This window comes from Marmota flaviventris, chromosome Y, assembly GCF_047511675.1.
Source record: "Marmota flaviventris isolate mMarFla1 chromosome Y, mMarFla1.hap1, whole genome shotgun sequence".
Lineage (NCBI taxonomy): Eukaryota > Metazoa > Chordata > Mammalia > Rodentia > Sciuridae > Marmota > Marmota flaviventris.
Window position 1 is genome coordinate 17,829,066 of NC_092519.1, and position 20,144 is coordinate 17,849,209.

At 48.9% G+C, this 20,144-nt stretch overlaps 1 protein-coding gene across 11 annotated transcripts in view; it reads right to left on the minus strand.

The window, feature by feature from the left end:
- Nucleotides 1-343: 343 nt before the first annotated feature.
- The window catches only part of LOC139703484 (glycogenin-2-like), a 32,285-nt gene continuing 12,484 nt past the window's right edge, over nt 344-20,144 (minus strand). For 5 of the 11 annotated variants that reach the window (XM_071606968.1, XM_071606960.1, XM_071606962.1 and 2 more), the window contains 9 exons: nt 17,705-17,879; nt 15,823-15,985; nt 14,332-14,458; nt 11,934-12,156; nt 10,974-11,168; nt 6,321-6,422; nt 6,109-6,213; nt 4,932-5,039; nt 344-960 (listed from right to left, as the gene is read on the minus strand). In XM_071606968.1, coding sequence (XP_071463069.1) covers nt 799-960; nt 4,932-5,039; nt 6,109-6,213; nt 6,321-6,422; nt 10,974-11,168; nt 11,934-12,156; nt 14,332-14,458; nt 15,823-15,985; nt 17,705-17,833 — 1,314 coding nt within the window. In that variant the 5' untranslated portion in view covers nt 17,834-17,879 and the 3' untranslated portion in view covers nt 344-798. The remainder of the gene's footprint in view (nt 961-4,931; nt 5,040-6,108; nt 6,214-6,320; nt 6,423-10,973; nt 11,169-11,933; nt 12,157-14,331; nt 14,459-15,822; nt 15,986-17,704; nt 17,880-20,144) is intronic. The other 6 variants (XM_071606967.1, XM_071606965.1, XM_071606964.1 and 3 more) reach the window with 6 other exon arrangements.

A 20,144-nucleotide genomic window follows, 5' to 3' on the forward strand; every position in this document is an offset into this window, starting at 1 on the left:
CCAGAGGAGCCCAGAGGAAATGGCTTTGGAGAGTGATCACCGAAGGTACTTGGCACTGAGGTAGAGATGCAGAGACCGAGGAAGGACTGCTCAGAGGTCACCCACCTCTTGCTGATGTCATCGCTTAGCAAAAAGCATCTATCTCTAGTTTCTGTTAGTGCAGATCAAGCTGCTACCCCTCCGAGTGAGAGTCTTTTTTTTTTTTTTTTTTTTTTTTGTGGTACCTGGGATGGAAGTCAGGGGCTCTCAACCCCTGAGCCCTGTCCCCGAGCCCCATTTTGCATTTTATTTAGAGACAGGGTCTCACCGAGTGGCTTAGGGCCTCCCTTTGGCTGAGGCTGGCTTTGAACTCGAGATCCTCCTGCCTCAGCCTCCCGAGCTGCTGGGATGACAGGCTCAGAGGTACGGAATACGCAGTCTAATGTTATGAGGTTAACCAGATAATTAAGATATGCATAATTAGATAATTAAGATAGGCACCGAAGTGGAACTCCATAAAGGCTGGACAGGCAGCACTGAGGCTACACAGCACTGGAGAACTCTTTCCAGTAAGACCGGAGACCAGCATCCGGGGTCCACTAGGGCTATAGGCTTGTTCTCTTTTGCTGACAAAGGGAAGGATTGACCTCTCAGGAAAGCCCAAGAGGCAGGGTAGGGAGCTCGGGGGCAGCCAGGGTGGCTTGGAGCTGGACCTTCAGCATCTACATAACTCAGGGCAGGCACTGGAGTTGGTGAATCATAAATAGAGGCACAGGGTTCCCCCCGGGAGGGGTCAGCGGTGGCCGCCACGCACGCGCATCAGTGCAGGAAGCGGTCCAGCTTCTCCTGAATGCGCGCGAAGGCGTCCTTCCCCATGTAGTCAATGCGACCTTCCTCCCACTTCTTCCTCTCCTCCTCGGAGGTGGGCTCCTTTAGCTTCTCCTGGATGGAAATCTTGGAGACGGAGGCGGCCACATCGACCTGGGGGACACAAGCAACCGCACAGGGTCACCAGCTGTCAGTCAAGCAGCCACAGAGGCTGCACCATCCACGCACTCAGCCCTCACTTCTGCAAGACGGCTGCGTCTGGGGCTCCAAACTAAACCCATGCCGGATGTCACACAATCTGGCAAGGTGAGCTCTGCCTAGCTTGTCCGTGGTGCTGGAAACCGTAACTGTGTTCCTGTTTGCTTTCCCCTAAGAATGAATCCCTAACCACTAAACCCCACTCCCCACCAGCACTCGTTAGATTAAATACTTTCACCTGCAAAAACCTCAATGCTCCTGAGTCATCTTAAAAAAAGGAAAGCTGGGAATGGATCCACCATTTGACCCAGCTACCACCCTTCTCGGACTATTCCCTGAGGATCTTAAAAGAGCGTACTATAGGGATACTGCCACATCAATGATCATAGCGGCACAATTCACAATAGCTAGACTGTGGAACCAACCTAGATGCCCTTCAATAGATGAATGGATAAAAAAAAAATGTGGCATCTATACACAATGGAGTATTATGCAGCACTAAAAAATGACAAAATCATAGAATTTGCAGGGAAATGGATGGAGTTAGAGCAGATTGTGCTAAGGGAAGCTAGCCAATCCTTAAAAAACAAAGGCCAAATGTCTTCTTTGATATAAAGAGAGCAACTAAGAACAGAACAGGGAGGAAGAGCATGAGGAAAAGATTAACATTAAACAAAGACGAGTGGGGGAAGAGAAAGGGAGAGAGAAGGGAAAGCATATGGAAATGGTAGGAGACCCTCAATGTTACACAAAATTACATATAAGAGGTTGTGAGGGGAAAGGGGGCGGGGAAACAAGGGAGAGAATTGAACAACAGCAGATGAGGTAGAGAGGGAAGATGGGAGGGGAGGGGAGGGGGGATAGTAGGGGATAGGAAAGGTAGCAGAATACAACAGTCACTAATATGGCATTATGTAAAAATGTGAGTGTGTAACCGATGTGATTCTGCAATTTGAATTTGGGGTAAAAATAGGAGTTCATAACCCACTTGAATCAGATGTATGAAAGATGATATATCATGAGCTTTGTAATGTTTTGAACAACCAAGAAAAAAAAAAGAAGAAGAAAAAAAGATGAAGAAAAATGGCACCACATGTAAATAAAATTTGCAATGCTTTACACGTCTAGGGAGGATCACCGAAATAGTCACATACAGATTTGACTTCAATTTTCTCCCTAGGACAGCAGGTTCTATTTTCCTAATGGGTAGGTGGATGTATATCCACGCACAAGTGTGTAAACGCAAACACACGCATCTCACTTCTATTTGGTGCTCAGGTGGATCAAAAAGAACCCGTGACATAATCACTTCTCACAGGACTAGAATGAGAGTTTTAAAAGTCTGCACATGGTGCTCATAACAGACATGCATGTATATCATCGATCTGGGTATTTATCCACGTAGACGGACACACGTATAGACGGATGGACAGAAAGATCAATAAAAGGATAGATACAACATAGAGATGGATGGATACATATGATGGGATGGATGGGTGGATGGATGGAAGAGTGGGTGGATGGATGGGTGGTGGATGGATGGGTGGCTGGCTGGATGGGTGGGTGGATGGCTGGATGGGTGGATGGATGGGTGGGTGGATGGGTGGATGGATGGGTGGGTGGGTGGGTGGGTGGACGGGTGGATGGATGAGTGGATGGGTGGGTAGATAGATGAATGGATGGGTGCACTGATGGATGGGTGGGTGGTTGGTTGTGTGGGTGCATGGATGGATGGATGGACAGATCAATGAATGAATAGATGGATGAGTGGATACAGGGGTGGATGGGTGAAGGACAGATAGAGATAAGGAGAAAGACAGATGGACAGATGAAATACATAGAAACAAATGGATGGTAGGTAGATTTACATGGTGGATAGAAAGCTATAGTAAGGGGCTGGGGATATGGCTCAAGCGGTAGCGTGCTCGCCTGGCACGCGTGCGGCCCGGGTTCGATCCTCAGCACCACATACAAAGATGTTGTGTCCGCCGAAAACTAAAAAATAAATATTAGAAAATTCTCTCTCTCACTCTTTAAAAAAGAAAAGAAAAAGAAAGCTATAGTAATTTGACACATTGTTCCCAGATGTGGGTTGGGTTGGGTAGACTTGGTGCTGGGCAGTTGTGCCCTGGGTGTTCTTTCTCCTCTATGTCTCTGTCTACACACACACACAGATGGATAGAAGGATAGAAAGACCAATGGATCCATAGATTAATTGATGGCCACTTAGACACACAGGAATTGCTGGATAGATTCACAGATAGCAGGATAGATACGTGGCTGTGTGGATACGTGGATGGATGCGTATGACAGGTGGGTGGTCTGAAGGATGGTTGGATGATAACAGATAGATAATAGATACGATAGATGGATGAATGGATGTTTGGGTAGATACTTGAGAAATGGACTATGGACAGATGAAATACATAGAAATCGATAGGTGATAAATATATGGGTGGACACGCTCCCAGGACATGGGCCCTGGGGGCAAATGAGTGACCGGGGTCCTGATGGTGTACGGGAGGCAGACACACAGTAGGGCTTCTTCCAGTTCACCTTCTCGTCCTGCCTTCTCCACGCTTCCCCCAGTTCTTGGAGGTGGGTAGCCCAGCTCCTCCTCCCACAGATGCTCAAAGGATGAGACCCACTCACCCAAGATCCCAAACCTACCAATGGCTGGGCCACCAGGCAGATGTACCCAACCTTACTCCCACGCCATGTCACCCACCACCAACTACAGAGAGGATTCCCTGAGTCTCCTTATCAGCGCACAAGGGCTGAACGTGCTGAAGGGACAAACTCACACATCATAACAGGTGGAGTTTTACAAGAATTCTCGTCACCAACAGCGTTCCATGCCAGTCCACACTATGACACCTGGAATTCACCAACCCAACCGGGTGAGGAGGAGAAGCAGCATTCACACTTTCTCCAAGGGTGAGTTCCCCTATGGTATGCTACAGTTTGGATGTGGAATGTCCCCCAAAGGCCACAAGGGTGGAAGGCTTAATTCCGGGTTTGGTGCTATTGGAAGGAGGTGGGACCTTTAAAAGGTGGGGCTTAGGAGGAGGAAGTGAGGTCATTGGGGGAGTGGCCTGGAACCTCAGCCTCTCCTCTCTGCTTTCTGGCCCCGGGAAGGGGACCAGCTTCCTCCACCTCACACAATCCCCAAAGCACCTGAGCTTGAAGAGAAAGCTCTCAAAGTATCATCCAAAACCTTTCGTCTTTTTAAGTCGATTATCTCAAGGTATTCATTCTAGTAACAGAAAGCTGATGGATACATGATAGATGAGGCGATATTCCAAATCGGTGGGTAAATACATTCAACCCAGGCCCAGTTCCCAATGCTGGAGGGGTGTCATTGAAGGGGATTATGACCTTGAACGGATTTACTGCTGCCTAAAGAGAAAAGGCATGATTTGATCGTTCATTTACAAAGAAAAAAAGTTGCTGATGGCTTTCATTCAACGCACCAGAGAGAATGAAATGCAGGATGCGAACGATCATAAGAGGAAGGAAGAGAAGAACGAGTGTCCCATTTCTCAGACACGGAAGAAATAGTGTGTTTGATTTGCAGCTATGCATTCCCCCCTAAACAGCCCCCCAACGTTTCTTCACAGGACAATTCGGCATGCAGCCCGCCATCTTGAATCTACCCCCAAACTTTCTTCAGATCAACTTCTGATGGAAAGCTTTTGAGGACACAACAGGCAAGATCCGAGCCAAAGACAGGAATGAGGACACCAACCAGCCCCCAGCAAATGGCAGAGAGAAGACAGGTGGATCAGAGGCAGACAGAGCCTGAGTTGGACAAGCAGAGGCTGAAATTTTGGATTAAGGATGGATGTGTGCATTGGGCTGGCTGCAGAGCTGGCTGAGAGCATCCATCAGGAGTGATGGGCAAGGCAAAGGGATGCAGGTGTCACCTCCAGGGTTTCCTGAGCACCGGGGTCTCTGCAGGGCTCCCCAGGGACCTCCTGACTCGGATCCAAAGACGACTCAGCTGGGCCACCTTTGACTTGATTCGCTGCCTGCTAGAAACACAACCATTCCATCATTAGTCTTCAAGAGGATGCAGGGAATTCTCACCTTAGCCCAAAGGACGGAGGAAACGAAATAAAAATTAAGACGCCCTACTAGATAGCCTTTGGGGGGAGGGGAGTACCAATGCTTAGAAGAATAAATAAATAAATAATGGGCGGCTCAGGAGGCTGAGGAAGGAGGATTGCAAGTTGGAGGCCAGCCTCGGCAACTTAGAGGGGGCTTAAGCAAATTAGCCAGTCCCCTGTCTCAAAATATTTTAGAAGGGCTGGGATGTGGCTCAGTGGTTCAGCACCCGTGAGTTCAATAACCTAGTGGCAAAAAATTTAAAAAAGAATGAAAATATTGCAATTAAAGTTAAAAATTAAAAATTTTCAATTACAGTTGGCTCCTCTTTTTCACAGGGGCTATTTCCCAGGACCCCCAGTGGATGCCAGAAGTCTTGCACAGTACGGAACCCTGTGTATGGTTTTTTTCCCCAACCTATGCGTAGTTCTGATAAAGCTGAATTTGCAAATTTGGGCACCGACGGGTGTCCTCCACACTCCCGATGCAATGGAACAAACTCGGCATTTAGACCCTAATAAACGTGATGCGCAGGCAGGTCCCTAAGAGCCAAGGCAAGGTTAGTATCCTTGGTGACTGGAACCCTATCAGGCAATGCCGTGGTTACAGGAGAGTGTCCCAGTCATGATTTCAGGCACGGCTGCAACTCCCTCCAAAAGTTTTGAAAATTAAGTGAGATGCCCCTGCCATATTGGTTTTTTTTGTTTTGGTTTTATTGGTTTTCTTTTCTTTTTTAAATTTAAAGACAAGGTTTCATTAAGCTGCTTAGGTTCTTGCTAAGTAGCTGAGGCTGGCCTCCGTCTGGCAATCCTCCTGCCTCAGCCTCCAGAGCCGCAGGCGTGCACTACCACGTGGCTCTTTTCTGTTCCTTGCTAAAGCCCTTAGGCGATTCAGGGTGAAATGGGAAAACCCACGGTCTGCTCGGCTGATGCAGATCTTCTGAGAGAAAGGACAAGCGACAGACAGGAGCCCGTGGGAGAGAAGGGGCCAGTGTACCCGGGTGGGTTGGGTCTCAGCGACGTCTGGAGATGGCAGGGCCAGCGGTGGCCGAGGCGCACACGGGATCCCGGCCGGAGTCAGGGTGTCAGGGCAGCCTCCCGTCTGTTATGAAGGAAGAGCCGACAGGTGAGACCCGGACCTCGGCATGGACACAGCTTTACCAACAGGTGGGCAGGGTCCCTGCCTCCAGGGTGCCGGGGGCACCTGACCTCAGGCGCTGAGAGTGACGGGCTCACCGGTGTCCAACGTGGATCCTTCTCTGTTCTCTCCCGTGGGATCCCACCTGATGCCGGGGTGCAGCCTCCTGGTGCCTGGACAGGGTGGTGCATCTCCATCTGACCACTGAGACTGGGCAGCTGGGGCAGGACGCCCCTCCGTGCTGGGCAGCAGGAAGACACGTGCTTCCCGCACCCTTCCTAGTGAAGGGCAAGATGTCCCCCCCCAACCTGTGCCCACTCGGTCGGTTGCCACGGGAAAGGAAGAGCTATGGAGACCGAGTCCGGCGGGTGCCAGGCAATGTTCTCTGCCGTAGCTGCTCTGAGCACAAAGTCCTGATGCTCTCACAGAGTCACAGCTGCAAGGACAGAGCAGAACCCCGGGTCCCTGAACAGCTTCACGGAGCCCAGGAAACCTGTGCCACCCAAAACTTGGATGCGACTCAAATCAGAAGCCAGCTTTCAACTTGGAGGGACAATGATGCCCGCCTGTCATCCCAATTACTCAGGAGGCTGAGGCAGGAGGATTGCGAATTGGAGGCCAGCCTCAGGAACTTAGTGAAGCCCTAAGCAACTCAGCCAGACCCTGTCTCAAAATAAAAAAATGAAAATGAAAATGGGGCCAGGTGTGGGGGCACACACCTGTCGTCCCAGAGGCTCTGGAGGCTGAGGCAGGAGGATGGCAAGTTGGAGGCCAGCCTCAGCAACTTAGCGAGGAACTAAGCAAATTAGTGAGACTCTGTCTCAAAATAAAGATAAAAGAAAGGGCTGGGGATGTGGCTCTGTGGGTTCAAGGTTGAGTACCAAGGTCCTGCACATTCCTGACCCTCCTCGCAGCCCTCTGAGGACACTGGTTACCCCCTTGCTCTTGGTGGTGAGGGGTCTAATTTGCAGTTGGAGACACTTGTCCACACACAGGAGCTCGTTAAGGACAGAGCAGGACCTGAGCCTGTGTCCCCCCGGGCCCTGCTCCTGAACCCTGCGCTGGGCACAGCGTCCACGCACCCTGGGGCCTCACGGGTCAGAAGCACGTAAATCCCACAGGAATGAAGGGCTGCTTTGACCCGTCAGGACTGCGAAGGAAATGTCCTAAATTCTAACCCTGCCCACGTAAGGAAAAGGACCTGCGTGGACGCCTTGCTCTCTGCCACTCGCTTGCTTTGGTCATGCAAGGGACCCGCGGTGGCCTTGGAGGATAAAGGAAGCAATAATTTGACTTTTTTTTTTTTTTTTGGTACCTGGGATTGAACCCAGAGGTGCTTAACCACTGAGCCACATCCCCAGCCCTTTTTTATTATTAATTTTTATTTATATTTTATTTTTGTTTTATATTTGATTTTGAGGCTGACTTCAGATTTGGGATCCTCCTGCCTCAGCCTCCTGGCTGAGTTGCTGAGGCCAGCCTCAGCCTTGGGATCCTCCCGCCTCAGCCTCCTGAGACACTGGGATTAGAGGTGTGTGCCACCGCGCCTGACCCCACAGGTTTATTGAAAACAATACTAAATAAAACATAAACCTAAAAAAAATTGTCAAATCAATATCCCCCTTATTTTTACCAATAACTAGGAAACACATCCCTCTTTACACAAGATGAAGAGAGAGACCCAAGATGAGCATTTAGCAATAGTATGGGGCCAACACAGCCTCTCGGCCAGGTTTCAGGAAGCCGGTGAACAAATGGGTTTGTCATTACGGGACTGATTCATCCACTGCCTGACATTCAGTTCACCTTGAAAGAAGAGACCGTGACCTGGGGCACAGTCCAGAGACCCGTGGGTAGCTGTAAGGAAGGACAGGCGGACGGAGCAGAGAAGCCCAGAAACGAAATCGAAGGAAACCAAAATTTTGCTCTCCGTCCAGAAACGTGTGACAGTTGGAAGAGGGATACCAAAAGAATCCTCTACTGGGCAAGGATAGTCTGATTCAGAATTTCAAATTATTTTTGCAAGAATTTTTTTTCTCCCATAAACAATGTCTGGCCTTCGATTTCCAAAAAATTAACCATCCTGTGAGAAGACAAGATCAAATGAGTGAAAACCAAGAGAAAAACCAAACCAAACAACAAGCATCAGACCTGCAGGAACGCAGAAAAATGATGGTTCAGACACAAGACCATTAGCAATGCGAGAAATAGACTCTGAAATCGGGAACTAGCCACAGAATGTCCATGAGGTAATGACACTCCAGCCAGTTTTTGTTGTGACTTATCCACATCTGCTCGCTTTATGGCTGCATAGTATTCCACTCTAGGAATTCGCCTCGATTGGTTCACACATTCACCTCTTGATGGACACTTGTTCCATTGCAAAGCTACTATATATAAAAGTGCTATCATCTTTATGGACATTTGAAACCAGCCTCAAAATCAAATATAAAAATAAAATATAAATAAAAATAAAATATAAGCTTTCATTTCTCTTGAGCAAACTTCGGAGTGGAACGGCTGCATTATGCAGTAGGTGCATGTTTAATGTTCAAAGAAACTACAAATTTCCCACCTGCATATATTGTAATTTTGTTTGCAGGAAAACCAAAGAGAATCTTGTGTCGTCGCATGAAAAATTTCAGCACACCGTCTGGATTCAAAAGTCACATGCATTTCTACATGCCGATATCAGAAAAAAAAAAAAAAAAAGCAATGCTATTTACCTAGACTCAAAAATTAACAAGCCTAACAAAACACAAAAGTCCACTGCAAAAAAAAAAAATATTAACAGTGTTGAGAGAAATTAAAGATATAAGTATAGAAATGGACCAAGTTCATAGAGTTGGAAGGCTCAGTACCTTGGAGACGTTAATAATCCTAAAACTGGTTTATAGATCGAACGAAACCCCAGCCAAAATTCTGGAAGTTTCTCTTTTTAGGAGAAAAATCGCCATGCTAATTATTTTATATAAAAATGTCCCGGGGTTAGATAATGGCCATCATTAAACACTCAAAGGTAGCTATTTTGAATAGAGACTGCTAGAATTTACACTCAGCTTTTCTGCAGTTATGAGGACTTTTTAAAAAAAAATAGTATCTCAACCTCACCAAAAAAATAAAAATTAATAATAATAATAACTTTTTTTTTTTTTTTTTTTTTTTTTGAGGGGTGAGTCTGGTTTTGGCTCCTCAAAAAAATCAAGACTCCAGAATCTGCAATTCAATAAATGGCCATAAGGGGGCAGCAGGGCTGCAAAATTCATTCAGAAAAAAAAAATTCATTCAGAAAAAAAATTCATTCAGGAAATACACGGGGCGCTGAAGGGAACCCTTCCCATTTAAAACTGCAACGACCGTCATTTTTTGGAGGGAAATAGGCTCCTCATAAAATACACAGGCGCCGTGGTACGAAGGTGTTCCCCAAAAGTTCATGCTTGACAGACAGATGTAACCCCCAGAACTATGGGTTAATGGTGTTGGAGGTGGCGTTTGGAGAGGTCATTGGGGCTACGTGAACTGATGAGGGTAGGACCACCCCCCCAAAGTGGCTTCAGGAGAACAGGGGAGACAGACCCGAGCTCGGTTGCTTTCTCTGTCTCCCCACGGGACATCTCTGCCATGAGTTCGAGAAACCTCTTTTCTTTATCAGTTTCCCCGCTCCACAGCATTTTGTTATAGCAACGTCAAATGGGCCAAGGCCAGAGTCAATGTGCCCAACCACTATTCACAGAGGCCAGGGCGGCCGAGGGGGACAGGAAGTTGAAAGGTGAAAGATGGATTTACACCCAGCACTTTTGTCCCCATTCCTATTTGGACCATAGATTTCTCTCTGATTCTAGCGTGTCCCTCAAGTGTTCACACTCTAGAAGTTTGGTCCCCAGTGCGGTGACATTGAGAGGTGGCACATCGGATCATGGGACCCACTGAAGAGCCCCCAAAAATCCTGACCTGTCTGGACCTCTCTCCTTTATCCATCCCTCGGTCTCAGGTAGTTTATGAGAGCAATGATAAATAAACACACTGACTCATAATGGCTTTGACTTCCCAGCTTTGGACTCTAAAGGAGTGTGAAAGGGACCCGTTTTCGGTACGAATTCTGCTTGGAATTCTAAATTCTGTTCTTTTCCTAAGAAATATTGAATTTTCTTCACTATTTTTCATGCGGGGAGGGATAGTACTGGTGATGGAGCCCAGGAATTTTCCACCACTAAGCTGAACCCCCAGCCCTTTTTACTTTTTTTTTAAATTTTAAGACAGGATCTCACTAAGTAGCTGAGGCTGGCCTCCAACATGCGATCCTCCCGCCTCAGCCTCCCACATTGCCAGGATTGGTAGGTTGAACGTAAGCAATGAATTTTCTACTTGTATTATTTTTACTTCATGATGAGTTCAGCAGGACCTGAGCCCATGGTCAGCAGGGGCTCCCTCCTGAGCCGGGTCTCTGGGGCTTTTCTGAAATCGGAGCAGGTGGAAGGCTGGGGGGGGGGGGGGCAGCTCCCAAGATGGAGTCAGCTGTTGATTCTGGGAATTGGCTGATTCTACATTTTCCCTCCTATAAGGACCTTTAGGATGAGGCGGGTCCCCTGGGATAATCCACAACCCTCTCTGCAACCCCAACATCCTTGACTCCATCCCATCTGCAAAACCCCCTTTGTTCGTACAAGGTTGTGCGGGTCAGGGCGTGGGCGCCTCTGGGCAGAGTGTGGGAGGCGGGTACTCACATCTTCCCATCCTTCAGGGGACGTCGGGGTCTCAGCCACCGTGGTGGACGTGTTCTCCAGAGCAGACCGCAGGTGGCCCGATCCTGGTGCAGAATTTGCACACGGCACCTCAGAAGGGGCAGGTGAGTTTGCACACGGCTCTGCAGCACTGGGGGCTGAATTTGCACGCATCACCTCGAGGCCATCTGAGCAAACCTGTGCGCACACACACACACACACACACACACAGGACACATTTTTACTAGTCCGCTCTGCTCTGGTCTCCCCGGTCATCCTGCCCCGTGGGTGTGCAAGAGCTGCCCATCAAATGGAAGGATTTGTGCAACTGGATTCCCAAGAACCTGTAAATAACCCACCAGTGTTCTGTGTGGCTGCCACTCACCCACAAGGTGGCCCGAGAACCAATAAACTCCTTCCTATTTGCTCCTGTCAAAAGCCTTCAAAGGTTCCCGAGAAGTAGCATCTGGAACCACTGATTTCTTTTTTTCAAGCAAAAATTAAAGTTGACCTCCAGCCAGACGCGGTGGCCCACGCCTGTGATCCCAGTGGCTCGGGAGGCTGAGGCAGGAGGATCGCGAGTTCAAAGCCAGCCTCAGCCAGAGCGAGGCCCTAAGCAACTCAGGGAGACCCTGTCTCTAAATAAAATGCAAAATAGGGCTGGGGAGGGGGTGTAAATACCTGTCTGATTGTTTTGGGAGTAAGAAAGAGGGGGGGAAATGGACCTGTGTACTGGTTCCGTGCAGATGCAGCTATTTGAAGAATATTCTATTTTGCATCCGCGGTTGGAAGGGAACCGCGGATATGGAGCATCCGCGGATACGGAGCATCCGCGGATACGGAGCATCCGCGGATACGGAGCATCCTCGTGTTTAGACATAATGGGGAGCAGCCAGGGGAGCTGTGGGTCTTGGAGGGGACAGGCTGGTCCTCAGCCGAACTTGCAGAGGAGCGTCCACTCACGCGGAGCCCCGCAGGTCCCTGTCTCTCCTGCGCACAGGCGGTTGGGTACAGAGGCCGTGCGCCCTCCTGGAACAGCCTCCACCAGAGATTCAGGAAGGTCACGTGCTGCCGGGGGCCGGACCCTGCGCCCTGCTCCGAGACGGAGCCAGTCTGCGGGTCGTACGTGCAGTTCCAGGGCTTAGTGGACCCCAGAAAGTGCACCACCTTCGCGCTGGAGCCGAACCTGAGAAGGAGAAAGGACAGATTCCGATTTTCCACCAGGAAAGGACACCAGAGGGCGCCCGAGCACGACGGTGGAGGTCCTCACCAAGAGCCACCTGGAGGGGAACCGTCTGACCCGCTACCACTGTTGACAGGGACCTTAGTAGGGCAATGATTGACAGTTACTTTGGGTAAAGGGAATAACATTTTGGGGGGATTTTTTTCTGTGTGTGTGTGGTGCCGGGGATGGAACCCAGGGCCTCTACATTCGAGGTTAAGTGCTCCACCCCTGAGCCCCGTCCCCAGCCCTATTTTGCATTTTATTTAGAGACAGGGTCTCCCTGAGTTGCTTAGGGCCTCGCTCTGGCTGAGGCTGGCTTTGAACTCGCCATCCTCCTGCCTCAGCCTCCCGAGCTGCTGGGTTCCCAGGTGTGTGCGCCACCGCGCCGGCCCCCTAAAGATCATTCAAAAAATCCACATGTGCAGTTTTTAGAAAAAGCATCCCTGCCCTGAAATGCTTTGCATCAACAGTGTTCTGGATCTCAGATGTTATCAGGTCTTGGAAACAGCATAGGTGCATAATGAGATATCCTGAGCTGGGCTGGGTGGCACATGCCCGTCGACCCTGCAAGCTGGGGAGGCTGAGGCTGAGGGAGGATCTCAAGTTGGAGGCCAGCCTCAGCAGCTTCATGAGGTCCTCGACAATTTGGCGAGACCCTGTCTTAACATAAAATATCAAAACGAGGCTGGGGATGTGGCTCAGTGGTTAAGCACCCCTGGGTTCCATCCCTGACACCCAAAATAATAAATAAATAAATAAATAATGAAAACGTCATAAGATGTCTTGGGTATGTGTCACGTCTCATCATGAAATTAATTTGCTTCACCTGTACCTTACACGCACAGCCTGAAGGTCATTTTCCACGGTATTTGGAGCACACCTGCGCTCTGCCCGGGACCCACACACAATATGACATGTGGGTACAGATCTTGGGTTCTGCAGTGTGTCAGATTTGGGGTTTTCTGACAAAGGACGCTCGGCTGGTAATTCATTCTCTATGAACCGAGAGACCTGTGTCGTCTCCCTTGAGGTCTTCCTCCCAACTGGAAGGAGACTGCAAGGTGATTTGCGGCTGCTGGTTTTCCACGGTCGGGGATGGTACCCAGGCTGGTCCAGCACCCCACCTCTGAGCTGCACCCCGCGTCCACACATCAGTCCTATATACAGGAACGCTGGGGCAGCTTCAATGACCTCATCCTTCAAAGGATGGGACGAGAAAATAAAATAAAGAGCTTTCGTGGCAGATAACACAAGCTGCAAACCAAACGCCTCTCAAAATAAAAGAAAAAGGATCAAAGATTCTGAAATCTCCCCTTCTGAACCTTTTTCCGGTGCCATTCATTATCACTCCCCAAGTGCTTTTTGGACACTTTTTTTTAAAAAAAATTAACTCCCCATGAAATTTTAACACCAAAGTCGCATGGTCTGAGATTCACACACATTATTTTTTTAAAAAAAATATATTAACAACAAAAAAAGACTATTTGCCGTCCCCAGAACCAATTTCTGCCTCCCTGGAAGCAGCAGGACCCCTGCTGGGTAATGCATACTCTGGAGTTATTCATCTCCTGGATCATTATCACATTTTGATTTCATTTTAACGTCTCCTCTAGCAGCAGAGCTCCAAATTTTGGGGTCCCAGGACCCCAGGGAAGAAAAAAAAAAATCACTGAAGACCCAAAGAGGTACAACCCCATGGAATTCATCTTCTCTACTTTACCATCATAAAATCTAAGACTGAAAAATTAAGGAATACCGTCATCCATTCCTTAAAAGCAACCCACTATACATAAATTTCATAATTATTTTTTTTAACAAAAAGGAAATCCCTGTATTCAAAACAAACACATTTCTGGGTGCCGTGGTGCACAGACCTGGAATATGAGTGACTCAGGAGGCTGAGGCAGGAGGATCGCAAGTCAGAGGCCAGCCTTATCAACTTACTGAGGTCCTGTCTCAAAATAAAACTTTTTAAAAAAGCCTGGGGGTATAGCTCAGGAGTATGGCACTTGCCTGGCATACGGGGACAGGGTAATCTATTTCCCTTTCCTCTACGAACAGCTGATATCTAATCTGGGAGATAAAAACAACCAAGTGGCTACGGCCAGTTGGGGTTCAAGATGGCGGAGGGCTTACTGTTGGAAGGCTGGACTGTAGGTGTAGGCTGCGTTGCTGGTCAGGTTGTAGATGAAAGGCAAATGCTTATGGATGTCCGCCGTCGGCCAGTCACTGAAGAAACTGTTGAGCAAGCCTTGATCTGCGCCTGGGCCACCCGCCAACACAAACAGAGGTCAGTAGAGTTGGGTGCAGTTCTCAGGTTGGCCCGAGGTATGAGAAGGACCTAAGGTCTACACTGGCCTTGAGAGGTCCTCTCTGCCAGCTACAGTGTTCCTGCTCTTCTTGACAGTGATCGGCTACCCATACCATTACTAAAAATCAGGGTGTGTTCCCTACAAGATCTGCATCCATTGCCCCCCAAAATTAATAATAAAACTATATACAACCTCCAGCGTCCTCCACTCACCCCCAGTGAATTCCATCTGGTAGTTAAAATGGCTTCCCCATTGTTATGTTAGGACCGTGCAGACTCTTGGAAATGGGCTACATGAATTTTGCATGAGATTTTGGGGGACCTGGGGGGACAATGACATGGTATACATATGAGGTATGTCCCAAAAGCTCATGTGTGAGACAAGACAAGAAGGTTCAGAGGTGAAATGATTAGAAGAGGTGTAACCTAATAGTGGATTAATCCACTTGGATGGACTCACTGGGTGTAGACTCATAGTGGATTAATCCACTTGGATGGACTCACTGGGTGTAGACTCATAGTGGATTAATCCACTTGGATGGACTCACTGGGTGGTGGCTGCAGCAGGTGGGGGGTGGCTGCAGGAGGGGGTCCCTGGGCTGTGCCTTTGGGGTCTCTGTCCTGTCCCTGGTGAGCAGAGCTCTCTCTGCTCCCTGGTGCCCTGTCCTGAGCTGCTCTCCTCCTCCAGGCCCTGCCGCCATCTTGTTCTGCCTCCCCTTGGGCCAGAGCCATGGAGTCGGCCAGCCACGGACTGGATCTCGGACACCAGGAGCCCAAATCAACTTTTCCTCCTCTAACTGTTCTTATGAGGTCTTTTGATCACAGTGATGAAAAAAAATCTGATGATAACCATTTCCCCCCCCTAATTCCCTCTCAGGGATCACCCTGAGCCCCTTTTTCCAAACTGGTCTTATTGAAAGTCAGCCACGTTCACTGTTTTTCTTCCAATGTCCACCTCCAAGTTACACGTGCAGAAGACAGTGTTTGCAACCAAGACCGTGCACCCTGCAAAGCGGACAACATCGGTTATTTGGTCCTTCGGAGGAAGGTTGGAACGCCTGTTGTATACGATCGGCATTGCCAAGGTGCTCTCTCTACCTGGGAGGGAGTTTTCCAAAGGTTCTCCTGGCTGCTGCACATTGACATAATAGCTTCTTGATGTCTCCCTGTCACCCTGCCTGGCTCACTTCTCAATGTGCACCTTTGTCTCCAGGCTGCAGCTCGTGGATGCGAGAGACACGTTGAGCTGGGTATAAAACCGGACTCCGGCAACGGGTCCTCTCTGCCCTGCCGACTTCCAGGCTGCCCTCACTCACCGTCAAAGCTGCCGTGCTCCGTGGCATGCTGCAGCAGGAGCTGGTGGGTCTCCAGGGAAGGCTGGAAGACAAACACCCCGCTATTGAAGCAGTCGGGCCATCCCGGATCCGGGGCCGCGGAGAGTTCTTCCCTGTCAAACAGCTCGTCGATGTTGTGCAGAACCTGGCGAGGCAAAGCCACACATCTGTCGCCTCCATTGGGCAACCGAAAAATTCCACAGGGGCCTAGAGTGAGCCCAATGCACCTCTGGTGCCCGGAAACCTTAGACCAATTTTTTTTTTTTTTTTTTTTTTTTTTTTGTGAGATTCTTAAAACTTTTAAGGTGAAATGAGAAACGTTGGTGAGAAAGACTCCTCTCCAGTTTACCTGCAGTTGTTGAGTCTGCACTGGGTCTGGAACGATTTTCTCACGGATCTTAAGATTCTAGAGTGAGGAGGATCATCCTTACTTACATCAGCAAGTGTGCAAAATGGAACTGGGATCCCAGGAAGGGACATGGAGACCATCCATATCAAGCAGATACTGGGTGAATTCGGTCGCGGAGTGGAAATGATCTCCCCAGCCTCAATGCCAGCCTCTGGGATACGCCATCTTGAGCCAGCACCCATTCTTGGGGGTTCTAGAACTTTCTTTTATTTTTGCAAAACTCTTAGCTTGCCTCCTGTGTCCTGGAGCCCATTCAAAAACCGCTTAGGATTTGTTTCCGTTCCACGAAACTCAGAGCGAGACCAAAATGCACTTAGTACCTTTAGGCTACCCAACAGCCCAGTTCAGCAACACACTGTGCCCTTGAGAACTTGACCCCTAATTGCAACTCCGTCTAACACGTACTGGTTTCTAAATCATGCCATTTGGCAGGGGGCGACCGTGTTTTGGAAGACAGGGTGCTTCACTACCTCTTCCTAAAGAGGTGCTTTTGCTTAACCAAAACTGACTCGCGGTAGACCAACTCCGTCTTGCGTTCCAAATCCCCAGTGGCCATTTTGAAAATGCCCATCCCATGATAGTTCTAAGGTACTACCCCCCAAATGACATCGGGGGATGCCACCATTTGCAATTTCGGGGATAGCGCGCTGTCCAATCCGGAATCTACAATTCAATACACAGCCGAGACAAAAATATTTTTCCACTTATGCTCTTTTGAGCAGATGAGATAATGTGGCTGGAACGGTTTGGATCTGGAATGTTCTCCACAGGCTCCTGTGTTAAAGGCTTGGTCTCCGAAGCAGCAATGTCCAGAGCTGGGGATTTGGGAAGTGATTGGATCGTGAGGGTTCTGAGCTCATCAATGGATTAATCCATTGATGGCTACCTAGATGAAAGGGTTATTGGGAGGTGGTCTAGGCTGTAGGAGGTGGGACCTCGTTGAGGGGAGTAGACCGTGGAATGGTACATCATATCTCTGGCCCTTTTCTATTTCTTTCTCAGCTCCCCTGAGCCAATCAGCTTTCCTCTACCACTCCCTTCCGCCATGATGTTCTGCCTCAACTCAGGCCCAGAGCAATGGTGCCAGCTAACCATGGACCGAGACCTCTGAAACCATCAGCCAACATAGACCCTTCGTCCTCTAGGTTGATTCTCTCCGGTATTTTTGTCATGGCAATGGAAAGCCAACACCATGGTTCTCGAACACTCTTCGAGAAAGGATCAGTCTTCAAATCCTTCCTGTCCTCACCAGGGTCTAGCCTACTGCCCCTATGTTATTGGGTGGTTTGGGCAAATTGAATCTCCATGGTGCAGACAGAAGCGCTCACCACCTCTTGAGAACTGACCCGCAAGAGCTGCCATGCCGTTTAGGAACAGGGTCATATTATGACGTTAGAGGCATCAAAGCCTCCTCATCAAGCCGAGAAGTTGGACCTCTCCACTCCCTGCACTCACCAGGGTGTCGGCATCCAAGAAGACGCACTTGCTGTAGTGAGTGAGGGTCCAGCAGTGGAGCTTCGTGAGGGTGACCCCCAGCTCAGGTCTCTTCAGAAATGCCAGGTGGATGTAGTCTTCGCTGTCCATCAGATTGACTTCAGTGACCTCATCGAACACCCGTGAGAGGACATCCCTGATAAAGACATGGGTCAGCAGAGGACCATTAGCCCAGGACAACGCTGTCCTGCCAGAAGATACCCTGGAGCTGCTCCCAAACACGGAACAAAGCTCCAATTCCCACCACGCCCACTGAAGACTCAGCATTTGGGGTTGTCTTCCATGGCTGTCTCTCAACTGGGCACACTTTGCACTCCTTCTGGAAATGACCCCAGATGGGAAAAGCATACAGATTGAAGGGAACTGTTCTAGATAGACTGACTCAGGTCATCTCTTAGAAAGGTAGCTCCCTTCATAAAATGTGTGGGCAGGGAGGTGTGAACGCCAAAGTGATGGGAACCCACAGATGTCCACTGCAATCTCCCGTCAGTTTTTGCTTTACGTGTTCAAAACCCACATTGTTAGTTGCATACAAGTTTGAAGCTCAGATCTTGAAATATTATATTTTTTATCAAAATAAACTTATCCCTGGTCCATTATGATTATTCTTTTTTTTAGATTTGGCTGACACTCTACTTCACAGTGACCTGGAACATGTTATGATGATAATTTTTTTTTTTTTTTTAATTTGAGCAAGCGCTAGAAAATGGATAAAAGTATGAGAACAGGACACCAAGACCCGACGAGGAAAAGATTCCAATTTCCAGAGCAGAAACAATTTGGTCAGCAAAATAACATACACAAAGCATTAAAATAAATGTTTCTGGGTCTCTATTCAAAAGTTTTTGCAATGGACAACCAGGGAAGAGGGAGGAGGATGATCTTGGGAAAGAATTCCACATAATAAATACAGAATGAATGAGGAACAGAGAAAATCTACGGTAAGCAAACAGCACCATAATAATTCTTGCAAGCCAGACTCACTGACGGATGCTTAGATACGTGCGTGAATGTTTGAGGAGAAACACTTGGTTGCATAAACCTCGTATGTCTGTCCCAGGATATTTATTCTCCATAAAGGGAAAAATCATAACTTGATAACGGAGAATGCCAACTATGCCTACTTCATTTATTCTTTGTCAATGTTTCTGAAGGGGACAGACAGACCTGGGTGCTGGGACACGAGGTCCAGGGGACAGTTCTATCAGTGACCCCCGGTGCTGACCCCACAGCTTCCTTCCCAGAAGCCCTGGACCTGCAGCCCTGCCTGGCCTCCCGGCACAGGCTCCGCCACCTTCCTCACACACCACCTGTGACCTGCAGGGGACATGCAGGCAGGAAATCATGTCCCTGAGAGGAGCCAGGTGACCCTGAAGGGGGGACTTCTGTGACCTTGATGCAGACCTGGTCCCGGGACTCAGGGAGACGAGGATCCTTCCTCCAACCATAAATCGCACTGTGGCCTGTGACCTCAAACCCTGCTGTGCGGCTCTGCCCATCTCCTAGAAGTGGAATATGTTTCGTGCATACAGTCAGGAAGAACTCAGGTTGTGCCTTTGCAGACAGGCTTGCACCACAATGCCTGGGAGAGGGGTGGTCTCCTGGCCTCACACCCCTGGTGGTTTGTGGTCAGGAGCCACTCGCTGTCTTCTGCCCCCTTAACCAGTGCATGAAAATTCAACCCGGTCTGCGACGTCCTACCTTACCCACGGTTTCTGTGCTGTCCTCTCTAAATATTTAAAAGACCATTTGGAGTCAACATTAAGACGTATACACATGGCTAGGCACGGTGGTGCAAGCCTGTCGTCCCAGTGGCTCAGGAGGCTGAGGCAGGAGGATCACAAGTTGGAGGCCAGCCTCAACAACTTACAGAGGCCCTGTCTCAAATAAAAAATAAACAGGGCTGGGGATGTGGCTCAGGGGTTAAGCACCCCTGGGCTCAATGTTCAGTACCCCCCCCAAAAAAAAGAGAGAGAGAGACACATAAATATGAACAACACTGACCCCTGCTAAGGACATAGAAATCATGAGAATCACACAAGGGTTGTGGGATTGCATCAAAAATCCATAGATGGGCATCATTCAAGGGATGGAGGGACAGGGAGCAGATCACACAGGGTCCCCTCCCCAGAGACCCGGGTGCACTGACTTCTCATGCATGGTCATTTTGCCCAGATCTGACATCTCCTGTATGAATGCGAAAGTTAAATGGACCCAGGGCCAATGTCCACTGTGACCAAATGTATTTTCTTCCCTTGATCTCTTTCTGTTTGGACGCTGACAGACTTATTGGATCAAGAGGAAATACAACCTCGGCACCCATTCATTGGGAGGACCTTCAAGAGAATGGGTCACAGCCAAGAGGGTCCAAATCTGATCATGTTGCTGGGCATCCAGCTCA